Below are 27,934 nucleotides of genomic sequence, written 5' to 3' on the forward strand. Positions count from 1 at the left end.
ATGCGCGACCGTTTGTGACCACCTTATTCAAGAACTAATTCTTATTACCTATATTTATAGAATAATAAATAAATAAAATCGATTTCTAATACCCAACAGACAAGACCCTCGAAAATGTAAATATTAGATGTGATAGCTACAGTGTACTTTATTTTTGAAAATAAAATAAGTTGTCATCTTTTTAAGATGGAGCTACGTCCATTTTTTTTATTGTATTGGTGGAAGTCATCGGATGAAGACTTCAAGTATTAAAGTTTTAGTTTCACCTAATCAACTATTAGAAAATTATTAGATTTTCAAAACCTGCTGAAAAATAAGTCTTCATTTCGGAGATAATAAGATAAAAGCTTCAAGTTGAAAATTGTGAGTATTTATTCCACGTAAGTACAAAACAAATAAATGATTAATAAGTATTAGATCAGTCAATGAAATCTGATACATTTGCACATGTTGTCATAGCAATGCCAAGTCTCGCCATGCTTCTCACAGGGTGGGAGACCGGTACAGTCACTCATCATTGAACACTCTGTAGAATAAAAATAGGTCAAACGGTCAGTCAGAGAGAGAGAGAGAGAGAGAGACAGAGAGAGACAGAGAGAGAGAGACAGAGACAAAGAGAGACAGAGAGAGAGAGAGAGAGAAAGGGGGAGGGGGTGAATAGATGTAAATACAGATTATATTTATCGGAATATCTTAACTTTTACTAGTTAGTTCAAATAAACTGTAGGAGATATTGATGAAGCTTATTTTTTAAATTCCAAAATAGTAGTACTTACTTTGTGATGCGACACACGTGCAGATTCCGTGGACGCACGTGAGGGTGGAGTTGGCGCATGTTTCTAGAGCGCAGTCTCCTGAGTTAAAGCATCGCTCAGAGCAGACCAGGACTGTCGGGAAAAATCACTATTAATTAATCAAATTATGATGGATTACACATAAATTAAAAGCCAAACAAAATCTAACTAGAAGTCAGTTGCGTTAAAACTAATAAAAATCTAATTAAGTTTGGAGTACCAAGCCACAGCTCGGATGTAGAATTAAAGCGGTGACAATACCTTCATAAACGTTAAGTCCATAAAGATTATGAATTTTAATTGATTAATTCTTTTTTTTTTAAATCAACCCCCTCCAAAGAAAGAAAAATCTCCCGACTAATTATAAGAAATGCTTATAAATTCTAATAGATACGAGTTATCGCACTTTGTACGCCCATGTCATAAAAAAACATAATGTGAAATAGGGATACTTTAGTTATGTTTATCAAAAACAATATGTACTTTTAGAAGATCAGTTCGAGAAAAAACCCCACATCCTAATCCCTTTTTTAAAATTTATAATAATTCAATGTGTGTCAATGTATTTTTTTTTTTTTTTATAATGAAGTGATTTATTTAAGTGATCATAATTTGAAAAGAGGGTTTTTGTTGAAACTCTTACAAATTCTTTAGCATACTGTCCTTCCCGATGTATTTCAATTTATCAAATAAGATATACACCATGACTACTTTAGACAATACCATTGGAGAAGGTCCTGTTTGACCAGTTCGGTTTTTTTTTCATTATCACTGTACTTAATTTGCAACATTGCATATTTCTTTTTCCAGTGTTAAACGTTTACTCCAAGTTGCTGAATAACATGTTATGGAGGGAAAAATTAGGGGAAGTAGACCTTCTTCCTGTAATCAGTTAAATCATGAACTGGTAATTGACCTGTATCTTTGGTTACCCCCACCCCACCCCAGTCCCCATCCCCGTTCTTAAAGACGGTCAATAGGATGGTATTTAACCCTCACTGACAGATCAGCTCTGGGATGGCGGTCAGAATACCAAAAGTATATCGTTATTTTCCTCATACTACATGATAGTTCACGATCAAAGAAATATATAGTTTTTAGGCCTTAGACCAAATGCCTTATAAATTATTTATTGTCTACCCAGCCCTCTTAAAAGAAATGAAACATGAAGTGATATAGTGACAGTCATCGACTGAGGAGATTATCTTTCATGAATATAGAATAGAATAGAAAAGAATTTATTTTTCCGAATTAGGGCCTCATGGGGCATGACATATAACAATTATGATTACATTTACTGACAATACAGTACAAATACTGTAGGACAGTTTGGGTAGCAACATTAGGCAATGGTATAATTTTATTTTAAAAATAGATTCAAGAATCAGCAGGTATATGCCTATGCATACATTTACAAAGGAAAAAATAGCTAGAAGTAAGAAGAGCTGATGCTAAAAGACATCGATTGGTCCACTTTTACCTAAAGGAATATTTCAATGTTACATATGATATACAGGTTGATATTCAATAATAGAACAATGAAAATCACACACTGGTAGAGATATAAAATATATCAATTTTTTTTTTTAAAGACTTTATGTATAGATACATGTGCATGGGCCAACAGCAAAGAGCAACACGAGTCGCAGTGCTAAAGGACACATCAAATACATTCTTGCTCAGTGCAATTAATAAATGTACACCACATATAAATGAATAAAATCCTAAATGATGACATTATAGAAGATCTTGGAAAAGAAAAAAAGAAAAAAAATCTTATATACTTGTATTTATAAAAAGTCTGCGCCTGAAATGTTGGGAAACACCCCTTGATATACTACCAGGCCGTCCAAAGTAGTGTAAAATTAATCTAAAAACTTACTGACTGCGAATGCGGCCACTAACAAAGACAAAAGAAACTTCATATCACTGTTGAACGATGGTCAGCGAGTCGATGAATGAAATTAAGCTCATTATATATCCCCAAAACGAGACTGTAATTTTAATGGTCACGATGTTTCCTAATCAGCAGGTCATGTGGCAAGGTCACGTATCTATAAATAGATCTTAGAAGAGAGCACCGAGACCATCATCATCAGAAATTAAACGTAAGCTGATGACAACTAAGTGGGTTATTTTCCATGTCATTATTTAAAATAGAAGAAAAGAGCTAAATGTAATTCTGAATAGTTGCCTTGATGTTGTAATATTTCTTAGTTTGTACTGTCAAGATTTGCTAATTTTTGATTACTACACTTAACAATGAAAATGTTTCGACATGACAGTTTTCTTATATTCCTATCTAACTAATACATCACGACCACAGTTCTCTCCCCTTGTCTAGGCCTAATCCCTTATTACGTCAGCCCTCGGTCCTGAGCCACTACACGCCGCCCTGGACACGATTATCCCCTGCCGCGCTCTCCCCTCACACCCTGCCCCGCTAATCCCTATAAGTAGTGGCTGACCACCGGACAGGTCTCATTCCTGTAGACTCCGGACAAAGAGAATGAGGACTGCCCTACTGATCGCTGTGTGTTGTGTTATTGCAGGTACACCATTCAGCATTATATACCGTATATATGTCAGTTACGTGGGCCACTGTAGCTCTCTAGTTGAAAAAATTCGGATAGACAAACCAGAGAGCTGCAGATCTGCAGAGTTTTATGCAATTCTGACGGTCTTTTGTCGCAAACAGAATGCAATTATTAATATTTTTTTAAAGTCAATATTCTATATGTAAGTAGTATGGAAGCGTTTTAGTGCCACGGTGTGATTCTTTAAAATCCAACTTTAAAATTATATTTAACTTACAGTTTCATCAGTTTTCATTTTATGAAGATTAAAACATGTACATGTATTATATACAGTGTCATGTATCTAATCAAATCAATGTTTTCAGAGTAATATATGTAAAATATGACTGAGTTGTTAATGAAATGTAAGTGTAAGTATGAGCACACGAATGAAATCAAGGACTTGCAATTTGTATATTATTAATTGTCCCTTTATCTACATCTTAAACTTTGATAAAGATAACAAATTAAAAGACATTCGTCTGAAATTGAAAAACATATCGTACATATTAAAAGAAAATTAAAATTGAAATTTCTATGATTAAAGTTGGCAAAAAAAAAATTACAACGTGGCATTAATTTATACGCTTCCATACATATGAATGAAAAGCGTAGCATTTAACATCCTTGAAAATACACGTATGAAAATTATTTCAGCATCTTCTTAATTATGACAATAAATCATTAGATACACTTAAAATCGAAATGCTAATTTAAAACCAAAATATAAATGCATGAATCATCTTATACTCAGTACCTTATAAAGCAGGTCAAAAATGGGCAGGAAGATGTTTTAATTTTTTAAAAGAATGTAACGTGTAGTATATTTAAAAGATCATTCCAACCCATCAAATAGCTATCCACCTTCAAAAGGTCATATCAAAATACGCAATGATCTTAAAATTTTCAACAAAAAGTGAATGAGAGCAATGCATACACATTCATGTATAATTATTCCGGATTTTAGTCTGGCATTTTCACAACGATCCCTATCATTTTAATATGTATTTTTTAACACCCAATCTAAACAATTTGCCTGCCTAAAAAATAATTATCCGTTTCTTATCAGCCTTTGTTGCTGGTGAGAAATGTACCGGAAGTGGTGACTGCGCCCTGGAGAATTGCGCAGACGGCTCCTACATTGCCTGTGTTCAGGGACTGTGCACGTGCGTGAGGGAGAGACGTAAGTATACCCCAGCCGTCACTGACATATAATAGTCGAAGTCCAAAGTACACGGTGTATAAAACATAAAAAGGGGCAAAGTCCAAAGTATCATTTAGTGCATAAAAGTCTTCAACTAACATGTATCTATTCGGACGACACCAACCATTTCCAAATTCATTGAATTTACCTTACAACTTGTTTCATCTCCCTTTGTTTACGTTTAATTCATACCCCGATTGAATTCGATTATTAAATATTTCAAAAGCAAACAATTGCAAAATTCCATAATATGTTTAAATATATGCATGAATATTACCCAAACATATTTGACTGAATGAACTATATTTAATTTTATAGATTGGGTTTTCTACACTGTGTTATGATCTCTGTCCTGACATTATCTATCCCCCTTCCAAGTTAATTAATCGTTTACCTACATGTATAATAGTATCGTTAAGTAGGCGATTAGTTGTTTTTTTTCATAACTACATGTAGATAAGGTCAGTCGTCTATGGTTTCTCTCACTCTGTATGTCTGTCTGTGTGTCTGATTCGTTATTTTCGGGTTCCTGTACAGGTTGCCGGGGACTTCGGGACTGTTACGGACTTCCCGCCTGTCAGGGCGACGCCTCGTGGCACTGCTTCGACAACGTCTGTAAATGTATCGACATCTGAGGCCACATCATTCACAAATCAAATCATTGTAAACCATTGAACAAGTTAATAAAATTTGAACTCTCCTTCCATTTTCTGCTGTCCTTAGTTTTTTGTTGTTTTTTTGTTGTTTTATAAATGAAACTCAATCGGAACTTCTCGGGCCTTTCATCTGTTTTCCGAGCCTGCCGGAAAGGCCCGAGAAGTTGCGATTGAATTAAAACTTTGATGCATAAAATTATGCAATCGGCAATCCTCGGCTGATTCCGCTACGCTCCATACAAATTGTCGAGTGCGCGAGACATCCGAGTAGTTCCGAGTTTAAAATTATGTGGGTGTATTCTTAGAAAATGCGAAATGAAGCGTCTTCCTTACTTGCATGGGTGTTTTATGCTGAACAAGTATCAAGTTGTCCTATTCCCGGATTCTATGGGAATTCTATTTTCATGATGAAAGAATGTGGTTATCAAAAGAAAAAATTCATGTCCCAATGATCATCAGCAAATATTAAATTCAAGACATATGCAGTTCAAAATAGTGGTAACTATTGGTTTTTAAGAATTTTCTAAATTGAATGTTTATCTTATTTGTGCTGCTTTCAATAATTTTCAATTTCACACAGTGAAGAAAAAACTATTTGGCATCTTTGCAAGCCAAGGGTTTACGTACGATCCACTCTGCTTCTTTACTATGATAAATGTAAATTGTTATTTATAATGTACTATCATTTAAATGTAGATATATGTAATGCACTATTATTTAAGGTATTTAAACAATAAGATGCTTTCTTCGGTGATTCATTCGGGATATGAAGGTAGCGACATGTACATTTTTTCTGCAATGATCGCTACCTTCATAACCCGCATTAATCACCAAAGAAAGCATTTTATTTTAACATCTATCTTTTAACTAATTAATAAATTGATTATGAAATGTAAGTAAAATTCACCAAATTATTGTTAAACATAAGTACATAACTTGATGACGTCAGACTTTGAGTCTGACATCATCAAGAATATTTCGTGCAGTCCGTGATTTTTCTTAGGTCGCTGTAGGTTTCGACCAATCGATAAACAGGGCGTGCATATTTCTGTGGAGCTTTGATTTGACTTATACAGTTTCCGTAAGAAATAGAGGGAATAACACTTGGTAGATGTAAATATATTGTTATATTTGATATACTATTATTTAAATGCATTTTGTGTTATTGTTGCATACGCGTTATGTAATGTACTATTTTCCCCTTGCAACTTTTGTATCTTTTTGCGTCTCTTTTAAGAATGCGATGACGTAACACTTTCTAAGATTAATCTATTATAAATATATATTTCGTTAGCCCACATTCTAACTCCCACTCCGATCACTGCCAAGGCCTTAACTACCATTGAGGCAAGTGAGGCAAATGCCTCACTGAAAATTTTGAGATTTATTTCTTTTTATTATGTTAAAAGGCCTTTGAAGTTTCATCTTTTTTTTTAAATTTGTACTGTTAATTAATGAATTATTTCAAGCATTAGTTCCCATTTCCGGAAATCGAACACTCCACTGTAGGTGTGTTTGATCATTTCGTCATTTATGCATAGTGTACAATGACGTAATGAAAATATGGATCTGTGGTTGAAAACAGGATCTTGTAGAAAGTCAAGTGATTCTGTTCCAGAAAAAGGTTGGTGTTGATATTTATGATACCAATGAGTCATCGGAAACCTAGATAGATCAACATGTCATACTTAATACATACATTGTATGTCATTGTGTCCATTAGGTCTAACATATTGCGTAATTAAACTTGGCCTTTAGCATAGGGGTTTAGTTTTCTCCAGGTGTAAAATACTGATCGTATTTTTTATATTCTCAAGAGGTTTGGTGAAACTGGACATAGAAAAATTGGTCAGCTGCAGTTCGATAACCAGTAATAAAAATTATACAAATTTTTTATAACTGGTTATCGAACATCACATAAAACACCATACAATCTGAAAAATAAACACAGAAAAACATTAAAGTATAATCTTTATTTTTGCGAAAACCCAGGAGCTTCCGGGGGGCTTCGCCATCTTGGTCCCCCAACCAGGGCGCTGCCCTGGACCCGCTGGGGTCCGGACCTAGGCGGTCCCCAGACCCCTCGCCTCACTAAAAATATAGGTCTAGTTACGGCCTTGACTGCCACACCCACAGGGGCTCGGTTGTCAGACACTGAAATTTATAACAATTTATTCCCGAATAAAAAAATATACATAAATGGTCATTCAATGTATGTTCTATGGTATCGAAATAAAATCCACCGTTAAAATCGCCATTTATCGTCGTTTTAAAAAATGTGTATCACGTGTACATTTAAAAAAATCCAAGATGGCGAGTGTCGTCCCATTACTTATTTTTAAATGCACTGTACATAGGATACACATTTATTAAAACGTCGATAAAGGGCGATTTTATTTCGATACCATAGAACATATATTGAATGACTATTTATGTATATCTTTTTTTAATTTAAGGAATGAATTCGCGGTTTATAAAGCGTAAACTGCCCCAAACCATTTTATATAGTATAAAACTAATAAATATTGAATTCATTGCTTATAATTTATTTTTTTTTACTCTTCATTGTAGATAAAAACGGTCATTTGACCTTTAAAATGACGTAAAATTGTACAAAATTCAAATGTAACGTCATGCGTATTGATACGTTTTTGACGTTAGTCTTTCTAAGACGTAGGCAACATTCTTTAAACGATATAAAATAATTTTCTAGCCAATCAGAAAACGCGTTACAACCAGAATTAAATTATTCGGGAATAATTGTTATAAATTTCAGTGTCTGACAACCGAGCCCCTGTGATTTGAAGAGCCTTCATCGCAAACCATGGCCAATCTATATCCGATTTACATGCGCTTTTGTTTCAGTTTGTACATTATTTTATCATATCGAAAAATATATGAATATACAGTTAAAATATTCCACCACCAACAACATAATTCCATTGGCACCCCCCCCCCCCTTAAATTTTTTTTTTAAAAAGTGGAAAACAAAACAAAGAATACATTTGTACCGCGTCTCTAATTCGTGTATATTGTACAGTTGAAAACTGCACCCTTAAAGTACAAATGTACTTATTTGCACTTCCTTTGTTTTGTTTAACCCATTCACTAATGAGTGAAGTTTATACCAGCTTTTTCTGGTCAAATCCGGGGTGAACCAAACATGGGTAATCGAATGCTCAGAGCTCTGATCACTGAATGATAGAAAATTAAATAAACAAATAATTTTCAATAAATATTTAAAAAAATAATTTGTGCCAAAATCGGAATGAATAATTAAATCAAATAATTTTTTTTTAGAATTAAGAGCATCTTACTCAGTATATTGGTAGGAGAATCACTTAAATGTATATCCGACATATATCCAATAGCATTATTTCTATCAATCCTAAAATAGTGATAGTTAAGATTTGTTAATTCTATACAACTTACAAATGTATTTAACGTTGATAACAGTAAAATGTTAATTAATTGACGGTAGGGCAAGATAAAGTGTTTTACTTTTACATGTACATGTATTACGTCGTTTCCTAACAGTGACGAATTTTTCCAATAAAGATCAGTTGAACTGAACTTTGTTCTCTTACAGGAAATTATTACGCAGGGAAAACTGCACAAAAATTTTGTCTAAAACGTAATATAACTTTTCCCCGACAAAATAAATTATGCCGCTCTGCGCGCGCACTGCTGGGAAGTTTCCCCGATCGTTTCGTTTCTATAGTAAAGAACGCCGCACATTCACGTGCCGCGTGATATCCTTCATCGATATTTAAAAACACCGGCTTTAGCAGGCTCGATCCATCCTTCGACCACGTGACTTCCCCCAAACCAGATGTAAACAAAGCTCACAGAAACTTTAACTTCCAATGTAAGAAGCAGGAGAAAAATTAAATTTTTGAAAAATGTCAGTTGGATTTATCGGGGCAGGGCGAATGGCCCAGGCTTTGAGCCGAGGTTTTATTTCTAAAGGTAAGTAAATTTATTTTCTGTGAACTAGTACGCATGTATTCCGTTATTCGCCGGTTTCATTCATTATTAGGATCAGCTGATCGAGCGACAGCAGACGTCTCGACCTCACTGGTTTGGTCTGGAGCTCAAACCTTTTAAACACTTTTTTGATGAAATAGAAATAGAGAAGAAAAACTAAAACCTATCTTAATTGTGTTGAATTAATGTTTAATTTAATGTTTTAATTGTTAATTATGCATGTTATACACTATAATAAATTACTTCTTCTTAAATGAACATGAAATATATAAGTGGGATTTCCTCAATATTGAATTTTACTTACTGTCTGAAATGAATTTTAATTAGATTAATTAAGATTGTCAAAGTGTAAATTAAAGAACTGTCTTTAACTTTATTTTTTCTTTTGGGTCTCGGATTAAAATTAAAAAAAATAACCAGTGACGCGGACGGAGAAAAATTGCCCCCCCCCCCCCACACACTTTACTGTCCACTGCGGATATTATCTGACCAGCTGCTAACCAGTTGTCGGTGGTCCCCGAAAGGGGTGGGTGTGGGGTACGTGGTCATTTTTCCCAAACTGGATCCGGGGTTTTTGATTCTCAATAGGAGAAGCCCGCCTGATGTCATGTATACTTCCCACCCTTAGAAAGTACCATAATGTTAAATTATATTGCATTAGTTACCAATTCAGGGTCGATTATTTCGACGGAAAAAAGTTTCCGTTGTTCGTTTTATATAGCTTGTGCTTCGCAGTATTGTGTGGGTTTTCATGAAAAAAAAACCCAGTTGTGGATGGAAAGAGGCGAATGTGGATGGAAAGAGGCGAATAATTACCTGGAGATTTAATATTATAACAGGGTCGTTTCACAGTTCTAAGACAGACTGAGAACCTTGCGATTAAAACTTCTGTAAAATATCGAGATCAACAATAGTCAGGTGTTAAATTGCGATTGAAATAATTTTACGGCTCATGCACTGGTGTCATCGAACAATCGAACCCTTGTTTTCCACTGTCATGTAACAATTTCAAACTCATATTGAATTAAAAAAAAATGATTTTAAAGGCCGTCTAAACGTATGTTAAATTTTGTATTACAGAGTTAACTGTAATATACATGTACTGACCTTGAGTCTTGGAAATTGTATCCGCGGAGGGGAGGGGGGGGGGGTGTTCCACTACCAAGACGGACGATTCCATTTGGAGATACACGCACCTGTATGGAAGTGTTAGAGGTCAATGACGTCTGTGGAATGAGGACAGACTGTCCCGCCAGGCGTCACGTGCAATACTGGGTCAGTGCGGGCCGACTTGTACATTGTAGGTCACTGCCACTGATAGTATGTCAGCGTTACTATGTTGTCTATAACCGAGATTTCTTTTAGACAGTCGAAGAATATCTCCCTTTGTACTTTTAAGGACGCCACACAATACAAGACATTACTAGACCATGCTAGACAGTGGCGTCTGAAGCAAACTGAAAGTGGGGGGGGGGGGTTAGACTTATCAAAAACTGACGAGCCAGAAAAAAGGGTTCTGGTTATGGCTAGTTCTTGCACGGGTGTCGTCAGTTTAAATACTGGGAGAGGGGTGTCGTGAATGCTTTAAATAGTTGAATACAGGGGTTTGTAATATTCTCTTCAAAGTTCGCATCAATTTTTTTACTATAATTTCGACGACCCTATATATAATTTCTATTATACATGATATACAAATATATGTATCTCACTTTATACCCGCCGGTAGGTCAGTATACCCTACATGTATATTATACCGTTATCTCAATATATTTTTCTCACGCTTTGTGTTGTAGGTATTGTAAAGCCCCAGAAGATGATGGCAAGTGACCAATCAGAATCCATACTGGACTTTATGAAGGTATACCCGTAATATTACGGTCGCGTAATGGTGCCACGTTGTGTTTTTCCCCATAAAATTCCAAATTTAAAGATGGAGACATTTTTGTTTTAACTGATTTCTTGTCAATATTCAGCAAGAGCTTTGTAATAAATTTGATCACTCTCGATTGTATTTGATCATAATATTCAAAGAATGATTAAAATATTCATTGGTGAAATGTATTGGACTATATAAAATCCATTCGCAGTGTTATCATAGACAAACACACTAGAAAATGTAATATACAACAGTAAACAAATATTTAACATTAAACATTATAATATCACAGGCAAATTATGCATTAAACTTACATTGTTTCCGTCTGAACAACAAGTTGTCAAATATTTACGCATTGAATCCTTGTTTTTTGAAAGACTGCCACGATGTGTGCATACAAATTGAATAACGCGCGCTAGTGGTGATGTAGGCAATTGATCTCTTGATATTCAACAAGATATGTTCTCTACAGGTGGTTCAAAGGTGATATAAGATAGTTACAGAGATTCGTTGGCGCACATTCACGCATTTTCTTTTTTATAATTTGCTAACAAGTGTTGTTAAAATGTTTTATTACTACTCAATGTAGCTAAAGGTTTAGAAAATTCGGGTGGACGACCAGAGAGCTACAGTTCTGTATGTGTTGTTAGACAGTTGCATTTTACGGATTCGTGTGTCGATCGAGAATTGCCATTTTAACATAAACCGAAACTGCTGCATCAGATCACTTTACGCGGGGCATTTAATAGTGTTCAAAAGAAATACTTCGATTTTTTAAATTATCATCAAACATAGATGTATATATAAACAGATGATTGATATAAAGTGGGTTTTTTTTGGTCACCTACAGAGGCGGCCATCACTAACATCTAGTTATACATAGGTATACTCCAATACATATCTAAACAGAAGAATAATTTGGATGTGGTTTTTATCGTCAACAGAAGCAGGGGGTCTCCACCACCAACTGTAACATTGAGCTGGTGGAGCGATGCGATCTGGTGGTGATGGCCGTCAAGCCCCACCTTGTGGCCGACGTCCTCCAAGAAATCTCCGACTTCTTCACCACCGACAAAATGTTTGTCTCCATAGCAGCCGGAGTCCCTCTGGAGGTCCTGGAAACGGTGAGGGACCAATCTGAAAATATTAAGATTGTGAAAATAAAATGGCCATGTATTTGACAAAATATTTTTATGGCTTAGCGTACCCATTGGTAAAAACCTGAAAAACAATCCATTTCATACGTTGATACGTGCAAAGCAAAAAGTTATAATTTGGTAAGTTCGAACTCCTATTTGAATTTTAAGTATGTGTTTGACATTTTAGAATTTACCCGAGGAGACACGCGTGCTGAGGGCCATGCCCAACACCGCGTGCCTAGTTCACGCGGGGGCCACAGTTATCGCCCCTGGAAAGTTCGTCCGGAACGGAGACGCCTCCCTAGTCCAGAAATTGTTCCAGACGGTGGGTCTGTGTTACGTGGGGACGGAGGATCAGCTGGACGCTGTGACGGGACTCAGCGGCAGCGGCCCCGCTTATGTATGACCTAGTTCTACCGTATTCTGGTCAAAGAACAAATAATGGCTTCTCTTGTATCCGTGACTGTAAGAAACCGATAGTAGTCATTGAGGAGATTTCTTCTTTATTTTTTAGGCGTTTGCAACAATTGAATCTCTGGCTGACGGTGGAGTCAAAATGGGCCTTCCTAGGGACATGGCCACAAAATTAGCCGCCCAGACACTCTTCGTAAGTTGCCTCACCAAGGGTGCTTTATATTATTCCGTCGTGCTTTTAAATAGAAAATGACCCCTTCTTGTTGTTGAAATCTTGCAGTTGTTCTACTACAAAGTAAAAGATTTAATACTAGTAATCGACTTATGTTTCCTATGTTTGCAGGGAGCAGCAAAGATGGTGTTGGAGTCCGGCAAACATCCGGGACAGCTGAAGGACGAGGTGTGCTCCCCCGGGGGCACCACCATCACGGCCATGCACGAGCTGGAGCGCGGGGGGTTCCGAGGGACCATCATGGACGCCGTGGAAGCCTCAGCCCTCAAGGCCAAGGAGATGGGGGAGTTGGAAGTACAGAAACAAGAGGAGAGAACTCAGGAGATGGAGAACGAACAAGCTAATGAGGAGCAGAAGAGTGAGGAGAAGATGGAGAAGGTGGAGAAGAAGGTCAAGATGTCTTCGCCGCAGTGAAGCTTCTGATGGGTAGGTTCCGGGTTCCGTTATCGGTTGGATTTTTACTGATGCGGGGACTGTGTCACCCAGGTGTGTGATATATGTGACCACTTAAATGTTGTATCAGAAGACCAAGCCAATCTTGTTTCATCTCACTTTACATAATTTATCATTGATGACATTGGCATAGTTGCAATTTTTTAAAATTAAATATTTATAATCATAATTGTTGTATGATGAGAGACAGTCGAAGCTGCGGAACGTTGGAAGAAGCCTATCTACCGTGTCATATTGAACATATTAAGACATTGTTGTAAGCACATTTTTTAAAGATCGAATTTAAGTTATATGAAAAATCAAAACATTTTTTCTGGATTAAATCAATACTTCCGGTTTGTGATGCGACACTGTCTGACAGTGTTGAGGAATATCCCGAGTGCAATACAATACTGCCAATGTCTACACACGGTCTACACGTACAACGCAACCATTTCTCGGAATGAATCCGAATCATCTGTTTCCAGGAATGCTGGGAGCTACGAGTTGTGTAATAGTCTTGAATTAGGACTGCCATATTAAAACAGCAATTATTACTTTTTATCCAAAGAGAAGCGGAGTAACCGTTCCTTATTCTACATTTGTGCCAGACTTTAAGTACCATGTGCATCAATCAAATGCTCATGAAATGAACCGATCTGATTTTTTTTAACCGAGTGAAGGAACTGCCGAGATCTTGCTAGTCAATATCTGTCGATGTGTCCTTTGACGAGTGTGTTTCGAAGTTTCAAAATGTGATAATCATATCTACAGCAATTCGACATTTTTGGTTACTGTAGGTAACCATCTATATTATTATTATTTTTTTTTTTACAATTTTGATTTAAAGACACTTGTCTTAGTTTAGAGTTTATTTTGTAAATGCCTTGTTTATTCTGTGTTTTGAATTATTATAATTATATTAAATGTTCTACTGTTGAAGTGTTCAAGCTATGAAAGGTTTTGTTTTGAATTTAATGCTAACATTCGGGAACCCCCCGCATAATGATCTCATCCGGCACCCGCCGTCTGGTTCCGTCGGAAGTTGGGGGTTTTCAAAAATGAAAATTCTAGTGAAAAAAAAACTCCACACGAAGAAAATAAACACATCATGTTGTATCGAAGGTATAACATTTAGGCTCCCATAAATTATTTATAAATACATCATGTTGTACTGAAGGTGTAGCAATGATCCCATAAATTACATATATATTATGAACAGTACGAAGTTGTAACAATGATCCCAAGAATTACATATATATAATGTTGTACAGAAGGTGTAGCAAGGATTCCATAAATTACATATATATTATGAACAGTACGAAGTTGTAACAATGATCCCAAGAATTACATATATATAATGTTGCACAGAAGGTGTAGCAAGGATTCCATAAATTACATATATGTAATGGGATGGGAGAAATAATGACGGACCAGACCGGGAATCGAACCTGGGCCCCCTAAATCTCTAGCCAGGTGCTTTACCAACAGAGCTATCTGGCACCGGTATTCCAACCGTTCTGTACATTAATGTGACGGCCAAACCCCAATGAAAATTCTAGTGAAATACGAAGAGATAAACACATCATGTTGTATCGAAAGTATAGCATTAAGGCTCCCATAAATTACTTATACATTATGTTGTACTGAAGGTGTAGCAATGTTCCCATAAATTACAGCAACATCAGGTACAGCAGGAGGTGTAGCAATGATCCCTTATATTGCATATGCATCATGTATAGTAGAAATGTGAAGCAATGATCCCATAAATCAAATATGCATCGTGTTGTACAGAAAGTGAAGCAATGATCCCAAGAATTACATATAAATTATGTTGTACAGAAGGTGTAGCAATGATTCCATAAAATACATATACATAATGTTGTACAGAAGGTGTATTAAGTTTTCGTCAATTACATACACATCATTTTGTACTGAAGATGAAGCAAAGATCCTATAAATTAATCTACATCATGTTAGACAGAAGGTATACCAATGATCCCATCAATTATTTTTGTAAAATTTAAATCATGTTTTATTGGTGTGACATATCTTTATAATTTAGATTTGGTTTCATATATTACATATGCTATACATCGTGTTGTACAGAAGGTGTAGAAATGGCTCCATAAATTACATTTAAACCATGCTGTACATAAAGCGTAGCAATGATCCCATAAATAACACATACATCAATAATGTTAGAACTTTAATTATATCTACCATACAGTTGTTTAAGTTGACATCGCATCCTTAAAGTCATAAAACGCATTTATTCAAAATGTCTCCACCAGCTGTTCATAGATTTTACTTAGACGTAATCCCATGGTAACAAAAGAGACATATCAAGAGACAGAGGCCGCTGGATGGATAGATAATTTGATATGCAATGTTCATTTCAATTTTTGTGAAAGTTAAAAGGCAGATAATACTTGGTTTGGAGAAAAATTCACAGTACCACTTAATAATATTTATTTATACATGTATTTTGGTTCCATTGGTTATTTTAAAAAAGTGAGAAAAACTATATGAATTATCGTTATTGTAAAATAATAACGTGGTATTGGGATAAAACCATTTCTTTCATATACATGTAAGTAATTAAATATGATTTCACATCTGTGCACTCTCCCCATCCCCTTAGATCCGCGCATGTGGTTAAGAATATGGTCTTTACATGACCACACAAAGCGACAGTCTAAAGTCTAACATTGGAAAGGCTTGCCTTGCTGTAGGAAATATCTAAGATCAATCTAACCCAGGCTCATTCTGCGGATTGGACAGACAATGCAGGGGGGGGGGGGGGGTCACAACAACGGTAGTATTAAAACACCCCTGCGATTGTGTTCGGAATGTTTTCTTTATCGTTGCTAAGTATATAAAAAATCCAGAGGTGCTCGAATGAAAGTTCACGAGACTTCACCGAGATTTGTGCAGTTCCTGTGAAATTTCGAGCGTAAGTATATGTGTTCGGATAATATTCTCAAAATACGTAAGTACAGGCCTGGGGGCCATAAAAGTTAGACGAGTTCACTTTTGATCTACGTCTCACTACAACAACGGTAGTATAAGAACACCCCTGCGAATGTGTTCGGAATGTTTTCTTTATCGTTGCTAAGTATATAAAACATCCAGAGGTGCTCGAATGAAAGTTCACGAGACTTCACCGAGATTTGTGCAGTTCCTGTGAAATTTCGAGCGGAAGTATATGTGTTCGGATAATATTCTCAAAATACGTGAGTACAGGCCTGGGGGCCATTAAAGTTAGACGAGCTCACTTTTGATCTAAGTCTCACTACAACAACGGTAGTATTAAAACACCCCTGCGAATGTGTTCGGAATGTTTTCTTTATCGTTGCTAAGTATATAAAACATCCAGAGGTGCTCGAATGAAAGTTCACGAGACTTCACCGAGATTTGTGCAGTTCCTGTGAAATTTCGAGCGGAAGTATATGTGTTCGGATAATATTCTCAAAATACGTAAGTAATGGTCGTTTTTCATATCATAACCTACTTAGATTTATGTTAAAATATTAAAATCTTTTAAGATGTATGTTTTATTTCACCATCTAGCGGTTATTTAGATTCAACGATGATATATTTAGAACAGAGTTATCGTTCGTGTTTAACCACGTGTAGAGTGATTGAAAATATAAGCATTGGGTTGCTTAATAAAATCATAGCTATGTTTGATGCTTGTTTTGTGCAATACCATGTTTTGAAAAAAAATAATGGGTGGCTGTTTTGCATAAAGACTTAGTATATCGAGCCATTTTAAAGGAACATTCTGCATAAAATATTACAGACTGTTTTACTATTGATGCTATTACTAGGTCAGGCGCGGATCGAAAATAAATGCTTAGGGGGATCTCTACTAAGCATGTTAATTGTTGCAACAGCAGCAAAAAGGCTATTTTTTGTATCGTCACATTTATTTCTAGAACACATTTTATCCACCAATTAATGAAGATAAAGTTTAAAATCAATAAACCTCTAGATTTTATATTTGACTACAGGTACCTAGATTCCATGAAATAGACTATAAACACGAGGCACGATTTTTACTGCGAAACTGAAAGCGTCAAATAAAAACACGTGGTCTAAAATTTAAATGACAATAACATTCGCAGGGGTGTAAAGTTACTAGAAAAGAGGAAAGGATATCATACACAAATCAGGGGCGGTTCAAATCGACAACCGAGCCCCTCTAAGAAAACATTATTGGATGAAGTTCTTTATTAATGTCAATCATTGAAAAGTTAAGTATATATATTTACATTCACTTTCCTTTCTCCTATTAAATTGCATTGATAGATTTGAGTGATATTTACGCATAACACAGAAGACCCAATCACCAAATCTGGTGCGTATGAATACATTCAGTCATCCTTCAGAGCATGACTGACTCTCCTCCCGACTTCAAACCGGATCACGACCTGATATTATACTTGGGCTGATTAATATTTCATGGTTAAATATTTTTTTAAAGATTTAAATGAATTCATTGATTAATTTCTTAGCATACCAAAAATAAATTTGGTATACTAAATACCAGATAGATAAAACTGTGTTATTAGAATTAAAAACGTTGTGCACTATTTTTGTCAGCTCAAGTCGGCTGTTCGATTCTAATGGCTCTTTCGATCCGTTAGTTATGCATTACTCGTTGAATAAGGCCGAGATTTTTTGAAATAAATCATATTTGCGGAAAGAGAACAACTGTTAAAAAACGTAAATATAAGCATTGAATCACTATTTTTTGAAAGATGTGGTCTCATAACTGCAACGGTGTGTGCAAACCAATTTTCATAACGCGCTAGCGCGCGTTATTCAATTTGTTTGCACACACCGTTGCAGTTATGAGACCACATCTTTCAAAAAATAATGATTCAATGCTTAAATAACAACAATTACACATGATACGTAATCTATGAATCACAGAAACTATACATGCAATGTTTTAATGGAGGCCCAAACGGGCTTTAGGAAAGGATATAGTACGGTAGACAATGTATTACTTTTAGATTTTTTGTGCAAATTTATGATTTCTAGCAAGAAAAAAACTTTATTGTGCGTTCATAGACTTCAAACAAGCTTTTGACACGGTATGGAGATCGGGTTTATGGACCAAATTAATAAACAATGGTGAAGATGGTAAATGTCTTAGATTTATAAAGTCTATGTACAAAGGAATCAAATCAATGATTAGTATTGGACAAGACACTTCAGAATTTTTCATGTGTAATATGGGTGTTAGACAAGGTGAGAATTTATCACCATTTCTCTTTTCTTTGTATATTAACGATTTAGAAATTTACCTTGTACAAAATGGTATAAAAGGAGTTTCTAGCCTCAGCGAGAAATTGGAAACTGAGATGCATACCATGTTAAAACTTTTTATTCTTTTTTACGCTGATGACACTGTTATATTTTCTGAGAACCCAGACGATTTACAAATATCACTGAACTTTTTTTCTGAATATTGTGATCTGTGGAAACTCCAGGTAAACATTGAAAAGACTAAAGTATTAATCTTTTCCAAAGGTCGTGTTACAAAAAGAATTTTTTTATACAGAGATGTACCTCTTGAAATTGTGAATGAGTTTAAGTATCTTGGTGTTATTATGTCTCGTAGTGGATCTTTTAAAAGTACGAAAAAACATTTAACTGAGCAAGCCTTAAAAGCTTTGTATGGAGTATTTAGAAAAATAAGATATTTTGATTTACCAATCGACTGTCAATTTGATCTGTTTAATAGTGTTATTAGCCCAATCTTATTTTATGGTTATTAAGTGTGGGGCTACGAAAACAGATATTTTAGAGAAAGTTCATTAAAAATTTCTGATATTTGTTCTGCATATTAAGTCCAGTACCCCAAATTGCATGGTTTATGGGGAAACTGGACGATACCCTTTGATTATTTTTATCAAGGTACGAATAATAACTTATTAGGCTAAACTTTTATTGGCACATGATTGTAAGCTTACGCATATAATGTATCGCTATTTTTGTAAATGTTTTTCTGAGGGTTCGTTTATGCACCCATGGTTGAAATATGTTAGAGATATTCTTAACTCATGTGGTCTTTCCTATGTCTGGATTAATCAAAGTTTCTCTAGTATCAACTGGCTAAAATCTATTGTTAAAGAGACACTCATAAATCAGTTTTTACAAGATTGGTACAGGAGTGTAGAAAATTCACCCAAATGTTTTAATTACAGAATCTTTAAGAAAAGATTTGGACACGAAATGTATCTTACGATACTTCCAAATGATCTAAGATTCATATATACAAAATTTAGAACCTGTAATCATAAATTACCTATTGAAACTGGGAGATGGAATAACATATAAAGATGTCATAGAATTTGTTCATTATGTAATAAAAACACTTTGGGTGACGAATATCACTATGGTATGGAATGCCAGGCATTTCCTTTATTCCGCAACAAATTAATTGAAGAAAAATATTCAACAAATGTTAACACTTATAAATTTGGGAACCTTATGAATACCAGTGACATTGATTCATTAAAAAAAACTGTCCATATTTATTAAAAAAATATTAGCTCGATTTATTTAACTCTGTACTCTTCCTAACTTGACTCTGTATTTGTACATTTGTAAATATTTTTGTTTTTTGTAACTCATGTACCATTGATATGGTTTGAGCGAAATAAAACATTCATACACAATGGCGATGCAAATTAATCTAAAACAGGTAAGTACTGTCACCGAAATATTTGGGTATGTACAAGTAATTAATTGAAGTACCCCGCGTTGCGTGTTTTTCGGAAATTGAAGTATTGCTATGGAATAGACAAAACAACAAAGAATGACATTACCCGACAGCAGTCATCAACAGCAATATGAATAAATTATCAATGTATACAAAACATGACCTTAGCTATAATGTGCGCTTACCCCACATGTGTGTTAAGATGGAATAACACACATGGAAAAAGTCACTCGAATTAACAGTAAATTATTTAATTATGAAAGATATAATGATAATTAAACTGTACATATGGCAAATAAGCAAAATATTTGCAGTTTAGGAATAAGAAATGAATATCTAAAAATTTCAATTCACTAACAACAAAAGCCCCTGCAGATCTAGAATTCGAACTCGGGATGTACATATATATATACGGGTCACAAGCCCGTTTATCCACTCGGCTATGGAGTAAGATACATGCTGCGTTCGATAAAATCGTTTTAATAAAACGAAATCCCGTTTCGATCAAAGGTTAGCCATTTGTGATGATGTCTTATTCCACCTTAAATATTGAATTGTGTTTTGTTAATTAAAAGCAATATATTAAATTGAACACTAAGGTTAAAATAGTAAAAAATAATGGTAAAAGATATAGAAAAAAAATTTATTCATAGACATTACAGTTAAAAATATTTCTATATTCTTTTGACTGTTTGCTGGTAGATTACCTGTTGTCAACATTGGTAACCAAATGCTGTCACTTGAAACCATTTCGGTGACCGAACAATTCCATATAGGCGTCGGAACCACGGGTTTTTGGCAAAGTAGGACCTAACCATCAGGCACATAGCACCAGGGAGGGGTCAGCCCCCTCTACTTTTTCTCGCGCAGTAGACACACACATTTTTTCTTAAATTATGTTTGAAACATTGAAGTATCAAGAAGCTGCATGCCGCCTCCCGCCTCCCACATTTTCGGTAGAATATAAGGAATTGAAATGAATATAAGGAAATATATTAATAACAGTGATATTAAAAATTTCAGTTACAGGTAAACTACCCCTCCCCCCACCCAGGATTAGGAATTTCATTAATTTTTGGACTTTTTTTTTTTTGCTTGTCAAGATTTCTGATGATGATTAATTCAGCCCCCCCCCCCCCCCCCCTTTTGCCTCCGACTCCACTGAATTCCGTGAACTCCGAATTCCTAAAGAGTGTAAACATAGTTTTTCTGCATTTCGAATAATAAAATTGTACTCCATTTTTATAATTTATCGTACGAAATAGGCGGTTATGGTTCGGGAGGTCAAGCCCCTCCCCCTTCTCCACGTTACTTTCATTTCGTCCAACTTCCGGGACAAGGTCGTTACAGCTAGCTGCGCAGCTGCATAGGGATTTGTAGTCGTATAAATAACAAACGATAATGGCCAGAACAGAAGATCAGAGGTTCACCGTCAGTGAGAGTATGACCATTGGATTTATTGGAGCTGGCCGAATGGCGCAAGCCATGAGTCGAGGCTTTATCTCAAAAGGTGAGGACATTTTATTTTAAGGTCAACCCGAGTTATCAGCGGTAAAGGGAAATCACTCTAATATAAACCTTCGGCAAAACTTGCATCATCATCATCAGAATATGTACACAATTTGAAAACTTAACAAAGCAATTGATTTTCTAGCTGACATGACATAAAAATGATTGATAAATTGCCATGCTTTAGTCAGGTATCCTTGAAATAGCAGCTCTAATATTTTTCGGTTGTCTAACGTTAATTTATAGAAATCGTTGATTAATGAAATTACCATATTTTTCATTTTTTCATGTCAAAGTATTTCATTTTTTCAATCACAGAATAAAGCTTGTGTTTATCAGTGAGAGTATTCAGTATTTCATCACAACATGAACATGATTAATTATTGGAAATCTAAAACTTATTGCTGCAACAACAACAAAAAATCAGAAAACTTCAAGAAAAAATTGAATTACAATTTCATTCATATATATCATGTATTTTATAACCACATATTATTTTTGCATTTGTCAAAAAAAATATAATAAATTATTCAAGAATTAAAACATTTTGTACCGATATCTGTTGAATATATTGAAAGTACCCTCCCCCATTTAGCCTCTTTTAAGCTAAAGAAGGATGATGCAATTCAGACTGCCTGCCTGAGTGATTGATTTCTTTACAATAGGGAAGAAGGTCTGTTAAATGTCAAGGTCACACTAAAACCATGCTTCCATCTCATGTTATAGATTTTCATTAGGTATATATATATATATGTTTGTAAACATAGTATTGCATCACTTAGCAGTCAATGTTTGTATTTGTGTGTGTGTGTGTGGAGAGAGAGAGAGAGAGAGAGAGAGAGAGAGAGAGAGAGAGAGAGAGATGCATAATACTTTCTGCATTGATCTGCTACAATATCTTTGCTGAGAGCTCTAGAACATAATAGATACCCAAAAACCATTTCTATAATAATGAAAGGATTCAAGTTTTTAATTCTTAAAGGTTTATTTTGATATGAATTTTTAAAAAAAGATTTTTGATCAACTAAAACCTAAATATTTTTTCCTATTTTCTTCAGGAGTTGTCAAGCCACACAAGATAATGGCCAGTGATACCGTCCCACAGATGTTAGACTGTATCAAAGTAAGTGTGCAATCTGAAGAGCCAAGAATGCCGTTTCCAGGTGGAGGCGGCGAATTTCTTAGTTTTTGTAATGGCGCCATTTTCTGACATTTTTCTGGCATGTAAAATAATAAAACCATTTTTAAAAAAAGCAGGGAAAACGTCAGATATTTTCGAATAATGTACAAGGATCACTAGCAAAGTAAACTACACGTGTCATTGATCACTTATTTGTACATTGCTTTTGGATCTGTCATTAACATTTACTAGAATTACTGAATAAAGATTTGAATTTATTTGACTCAAAGACCATTATCAAAATGAGAATTTCAGGTTGATGCAAGATCAAAATAATTTTGACAGTAAATAAACTTGTCATCATGTGATGTTTTTTGTAGGAACAAGGTGTCAGAATCTCCAGAAGTAACCTTGAGATCGTTGAAAACAGTGACCTAATTATCATAGCCGTCAAACCTCACGTGGTGTCCCCGATTCTACAAGAGGTGTCTAGTAAAGTGACGCGCGAGAAGCTTTTTCTGTCCATAGCAGCAGGAGTCACGCTGGAAACACTGGAAAAAGTAAGCTGTCTCCCTGGCTGCTGATATCTGGAGTCACAGTCTGTTAGTCACAATTCGTTAGTGGTCACTATTCATTAGTGGTCACAATTTGTCAGTGGTTTATTGTCTTTAAATATTTATTTAATATGACATACAGCTGTAAGCAGGATTACTTGCTGTATGTTAATGTTTGAAACTTTGAATCATTAAAATTGGTGAGGACCAATTTTCATGGGATTGCTTAAATTTTACAGGTTTGTGGGGATCTAATTTTGTGTGTCATCTTATATCTGAAAAGGAAATATGACTTTATATCCCTGATTTATTAATTCATGGAGAATGTTACTCGTGGTTGAGAGGAACCCATGATTTCCTCGAAAATTGAGCCCCACAAAATCTAATGATTCCACGGTATTTCATTATACAGAATCTTTCGTCATACACATGTGACCCATGCTACACCTACATGTAACGTTTCTACTTGTATTCTAACCTTGTTGTTTTTTATTCAGAATCTTCCGTCACAAACACGAGTGATCCGTGCCATGCCTAACACCCCCGCCCTGGTACAGACGGGGGCCACGGTTATCGCCCCGGGGTCTTCAGTGCTTCAGGGAGACAGGGAGCTCATCCAGGGGCTGTTCCGGACCATTGGTATCTGTGAGGTGGGGACAGAAGAACAGCTGGACGCGGTCACGGGGCTGAGTGGGAGCGGCCCCGCCTATGTGAGTGACCAGTCACACTAAATATAGCAGTCATTGGGTGAAACTTTAGTGAACTTTATCAATTGAAAGTAGAAATTAATAGCTAAGTAGATTAGTAAGTCATATCTAGTAACCAATTATATTAACTATAATTTGAGACAGTAGGGCTAGTACCGGTAAGGTGGCGGTATCCATTGAGTATAACTTTAGTTTAATATGTCATGTAAAAGAGGATAAAAAAGTTCAATGCCTCTGACTATTGGCTAAAGCTAGGGGTCATGGAGGGAACTTAATAAGAACAGTATACATTAAATGTTTATCATTCAAAAGTAAAGGTAGTGCTAAAAAGCTTAGTGACCCTAGCTAAAGGCATTGGATGAAACTACATGTATCTTATGTGAATGTAGGACTTTTGGTAATATGCATGGTTATATAACATAAAAATGTTTAAATAGGTTAAAATTGTACAAATTTTCTCATCAGTAACAATAATTACAGTTTGATATGTTGCAGAAAATTGTCCTACTCCTACATTCATTTTTTGAAATCCGGTTCCCTGAACAAGGCTAACATCAAATCAGATCTTCTATGTAAATAAAAATTCTTGTTTACAGTTGGTTACATGAATTTGCTATGATAACAATGTCTAAACAGTTTCCTCTTATTTGTGTAGAATTATTGTGGTACTTTGTTACTTAATCTTTACCTTTGAAGTGACCAGACACACTGTAAATATAAAGTTCTCTGAACAAATATTTGCATACTACATGCTCTAGCAGCTGGTAAATATGTGAGACTCTAAACAAGTCATTTATTTACCATAAAGAGGTCTCAACAGGCAACAAGATACTAAGGTCATAGAAATGATTGTACACAAATGCATGTATATAAGTGAGAAAGATTTCCATATTTGAAAACAAAAACATAAAAAGAGGAAAACAGAGATGATAATGAAGATTCCTTATATTACAAAGGTACTTCATTTCATGAATCAACGGTTTTGCATCAAATTGTGAGGATGAGGATATGAAATTATGAATGCTAAATTTTTTTTATCATAGTTACATTTAGTTGCATTTGTCAAAATAAAATGGAAGTTTAAAATCTCAAGATGTGTATTTGCGATTTTACATAGATATTAATTTCTTGCTTTGAATTAGGAAATCTACAGTATATTTCTATATGCCACTGTTGATCATTACATATCCTGTACTAATCATACTCATTGTTTGTTTAGGGTTTCCTGGCGATTGAATCTCTGGCTGATGGGGGTGTTAAGATGGGACTACCTCGTGACCTCGCCCAAAAGCTGGCCGCTCAGACATTACTGGTGAGTGCTCACTTCGGGAATCGTTTACAAAACTAGGATGTCCTACAAGACGAAGTAGAAATATCCCCAAAATATTTATAAAAACAGAAAAGATTATGAAGGAAGAAATGTAGTAGTATTTTACCCATAATATCTACAAAATACCAGGAAACAGTGATGTCTAATGAGAGGTAATCCTTACTACTTTACCCAGTCTACAACCATCACATTCAGATATCAGAAAACGATGATGTCGAAGAAACTTTTGAGAGTTACCCAATTAATTAATAACTTTGTGACAATGGATATAATAACTTAGTTGATGTTTTACAAAGCAACATACATGTACATGCTTCTAAAACATTTGAAAATTTAATAGTATACAGTGACAAAGATATTTTAACTTAAAAATGTTTCATTGAGAGAAATCATTTACCGGTATTAAATCCTCATCATTTGTTTGTACAGGGGGCTGCAAAAATGGTGCTTGAATCAGGGAAACACCCGGGACAACTCAAGGACGAAGTGTGTTCACCAGGGGGCACCACTATAGCTGCCATACACAAATTGGAAGAGACCGGCTTCCGATCGTCGTTAATTACAGCAGTAGAGACCGCCACAAACCGAGCGAAGGAACTCGGAGTTATAGAGAGCCAGAAACAGCAGACCGTGTTACTACGGGAACAGCCAAATGTAGAAAGCAGCAGTAGTCAGCCCCTGAGGGTCACACAGTGAGGGGAGGGGATTTCAAAGACCATCCCCAGCATTCCTGCCCTCTCCAAGCTCTGTACTGGTATATATCTGATTGAGAGCTTGGTGCGACTACGCCAAAATATAATTTGTGGGGTTATTTTTGTTCATTTTTGTTTTGAATAATTATTTATGTCACAAGAATTTTCAGAAGATTATTTGAATTATCAAAATTTTTATCATCACTCATACATATATTATTTTTCATCATCAATAAATTGCATTCATACTTTAAAAAGAAGGATTGCTAACACCAGATACTCTGTCACATAATCCAGGCAATGAATTGCATATGAAAATAGAACAGTTATAACGTTATTTGATTTTGGAAGTGTACAAATATGTGTTTAACGTAGTTACAGAAACTACACTCAGGGTACGACTTTATGATTTTAAATGTAATGAACATTTAAGAATTTGTTCCTTGTTTAAATGTTGGTCTTGTGTTCAGAGGTCTGTTGCTGATTTATGGTTGTAACTTTTGATTTGAACATATTTTATTGTATATATATATATATACATATATATGATACATTTACATATCCAAATGGTTAGGACAAAAGTTCTGACAACTTATGAGGTCTTTACCATTGTAACTTTTGTCAGACTTTCATGTACTGTGGAATCATTAGAATTCGTGGTGGCTCAATTTTCGTGGTATTCGTGGATATCCATCTCCCACAAATTTAAATCCTCCACGAAAACATATTTTGAAAGTTTTTTTTTTTTACTGAAACTGAAAACCGACGCTTCCACGAAATTACATCCCCATGATCCAGCAAAAAACCCACAATCCACGAAAATTGGCGCCCACTAATTTAAATGATTCCACAGTATGCTGAATCCGTAGGTGGATTCTAAGTCTGTTCTGTTTTTGTTTGCATTTACAAAAATAATTGGCAACATGTATACCAGGTCTATTTTTTACGTCTGGTACATGATGTCAGACAAGTGTGTGCTACACTCTAAAATTTAAACACAATAGCTGTGAATGTAATAATTAGTGAATGTAATAATTAGTGCTAGCATACATTTGATGATTGTTAAGTGCGAATCAGCATAATGTTAATTATTACATGTATTTGTTTTCAAGTCCCAAGGCATTAAATGAATGTGTGAATCTCTATTGAAAGCAATGAAATGGCACTGACAACCTCTGTTGTATGTGAACAAATATTATCAGGCATGTATTTGTATTAATTAAGTTTTATATAATATATTAAATGTACTGTCCAGAAAAAGAAAGAGTTTAATTTCAATACAAGTTTTAAGTAGATATTTGTAAACAGATGTGAATACATTGTATTATATGTCATTGATTGCAACTTGTTGCAATGCAGGTCATCTCTGTATGAACTTTATCCTGGGCAGAGTTTGCCACCACAAACTACCAAGACAAAGTCAAAGGAACTTATATCTCAGTCTAATAACCAAAAAATTAATAAAGTTTTTGAAATTGAAATGCACATGTTTTTATTATGAGAGGTCTTGTGTGTACATAAACACCTATTTAACAAAAAACAAAAAAAAACAACCCAAGATTGAGTGGTAACAGTTTAAAATCGATGCTGCTATACATAATTTGGTTGGATATTGGATAAAATTTTGTGGTCAGTACCAACAAAGGTTTTAATGTAAGATTTAATTATCATTTATGAGGGATAACAACAGCTGTATTTTTGTATGAGGGGGTAACACAGAATGGCACTTTATAATCCATAGCGGTGTCCTTTGTTTACAGATAGTGTGGAAGAATCATTGATAGCATGATTGAATTTGTCATGGCTACCACAATGAATTAAAAAAAAATAGTGTGGTGTGGAAGAATCATTGATAGCATGATTGAATTTGTCATGGCTACCACAATAAATTAAAAGAATATATATATAATTTTGATTTTGAGTTTGCCAATTAGGTATCGTATCGACATTTTCAAAAAGTTGGTGACTTGCAG

At 35.1% G+C, this 27,934-nt stretch overlaps 3 protein-coding genes and 1 non-coding gene across 4 annotated transcripts; 3 read left to right on the forward strand and 1 right to left on the reverse strand.

Moving 5' to 3' along the window:
- Nucleotides 1-354: 354 nt before the first annotated feature.
- Nucleotides 355-2,836, reverse strand: LOC105331113 (uncharacterized). The gene is made up of 3 exons (XR_010713809.1): nucleotides 2,677-2,836; nucleotides 777-887; nucleotides 355-526 (listed from the first exon to the last, which is right to left on the reverse strand). It is a non-coding gene; the product is annotated as an uncharacterized protein (transcript).
- A 348-nt stretch (nucleotides 2,837-3,184) lies between these two features.
- On the forward strand, nucleotides 3,185-5,274 carry LOC105331114 (serine protease inhibitor Cvsi-2). Its single transcript, XM_011433169.4, has 3 exons — nucleotides 3,185-3,346; nucleotides 4,440-4,553; nucleotides 5,112-5,274. The coding sequence occupies exons 1-3, from the start codon at nucleotides 3,304-3,306 to the stop codon at nucleotides 5,207-5,209; spliced, it is 255 nt and encodes an 84-aa protein (XP_011431471.1). The 5' UTR covers nucleotides 3,185-3,303; the 3' UTR covers nucleotides 5,210-5,274.
- Nucleotides 5,275-9,003: 3,729 nt separating this feature from the next.
- LOC105331115 (pyrroline-5-carboxylate reductase 3) lies at nucleotides 9,004-14,269 on the forward strand. Its single transcript, XM_011433170.4, has 6 exons — nucleotides 9,004-9,199; nucleotides 11,011-11,075; nucleotides 12,038-12,217; nucleotides 12,420-12,632; nucleotides 12,747-12,839; nucleotides 12,990-14,269. Exons 1-6 carry the CDS (start codon nucleotides 9,133-9,135, stop codon nucleotides 13,290-13,292), a joined length of 921 nt encoding a protein of 306 aa, XP_011431472.3. The 5' UTR covers nucleotides 9,004-9,132; the 3' UTR covers nucleotides 13,293-14,269.
- Nucleotides 14,270-21,365: 7,096 nt separating this feature from the next.
- On the forward strand, nucleotides 21,366-27,442 carry LOC105345505 (pyrroline-5-carboxylate reductase 2). Its single transcript, XM_011453647.4, has 6 exons — nucleotides 21,366-21,559; nucleotides 22,617-22,681; nucleotides 23,059-23,238; nucleotides 23,730-23,942; nucleotides 25,159-25,251; nucleotides 25,699-27,442. Exons 1-6 carry the CDS (start codon nucleotides 21,451-21,453, stop codon nucleotides 25,963-25,965), a joined length of 927 nt encoding a protein of 308 aa, XP_011451949.3. The 5' UTR covers nucleotides 21,366-21,450; the 3' UTR covers nucleotides 25,966-27,442.
- The last annotated feature ends 492 nt before the right edge of the window (nucleotides 27,443-27,934 follow it).

This window comes from Magallana gigas, chromosome 5, assembly GCF_963853765.1.
Source record: "Magallana gigas chromosome 5, xbMagGiga1.1, whole genome shotgun sequence".
Lineage (NCBI taxonomy): Eukaryota > Metazoa > Mollusca > Bivalvia > Ostreida > Ostreidae > Magallana > Magallana gigas.

Bases quoted from the DNA above. Each gene is read 5' to 3' on its own strand.
- LOC105331114 (XM_011433169.4), top strand. From the start codon at position 3,304: ATGAGGACTGCCCTACTGATCGCTGTGTGTTGTGTTATTGCAG. The intron at 3,347-4,439 runs GTACACCATTCA...GTTTCTTATCAG, and splicing joins TGTGTGTTGTGTTATTGCAG to CCTTTGTTGCTGGTGAGAAA. The intron at 4,554-5,111 runs GTAAGTATACCC...GTTCCTGTACAG, and splicing joins CACGTGCGTGAGGGAGAGAC to GTTGCCGGGGACTTCGGGAC.
- LOC105331115 (XM_011433170.4), top strand. From the start codon at position 9,133: ATGTCAGTTGGATTTATCGGGGCAGGGCGAATGGCCCAGGCTTTGAGC. The intron at 9,200-11,010 runs GTAAGTAAATTT...TTTGTGTTGTAG, and splicing joins CCGAGGTTTTATTTCTAAAG to GTATTGTAAAGCCCCAGAAG. The intron at 12,218-12,419 runs GTGAGGGACCAA...TTGACATTTTAG, and splicing joins CTCTGGAGGTCCTGGAAACG to AATTTACCCGAGGAGACACG.
- LOC105345505 (XM_011453647.4), top strand. From the start codon at position 21,451: ATGGCCAGAACAGAAGATCAGAGGTTCACCGTCAGTGAGAGTATGACC. The intron at 22,682-23,058 runs GTAAGTGTGCAA...TGTTTTTTGTAG, and splicing joins AGATGTTAGACTGTATCAAA to GAACAAGGTGTCAGAATCTC. The intron at 25,252-25,698 runs GTGAGTGCTCAC...TTGTTTGTACAG, and splicing joins TGGCCGCTCAGACATTACTG to GGGGCTGCAAAAATGGTGCT.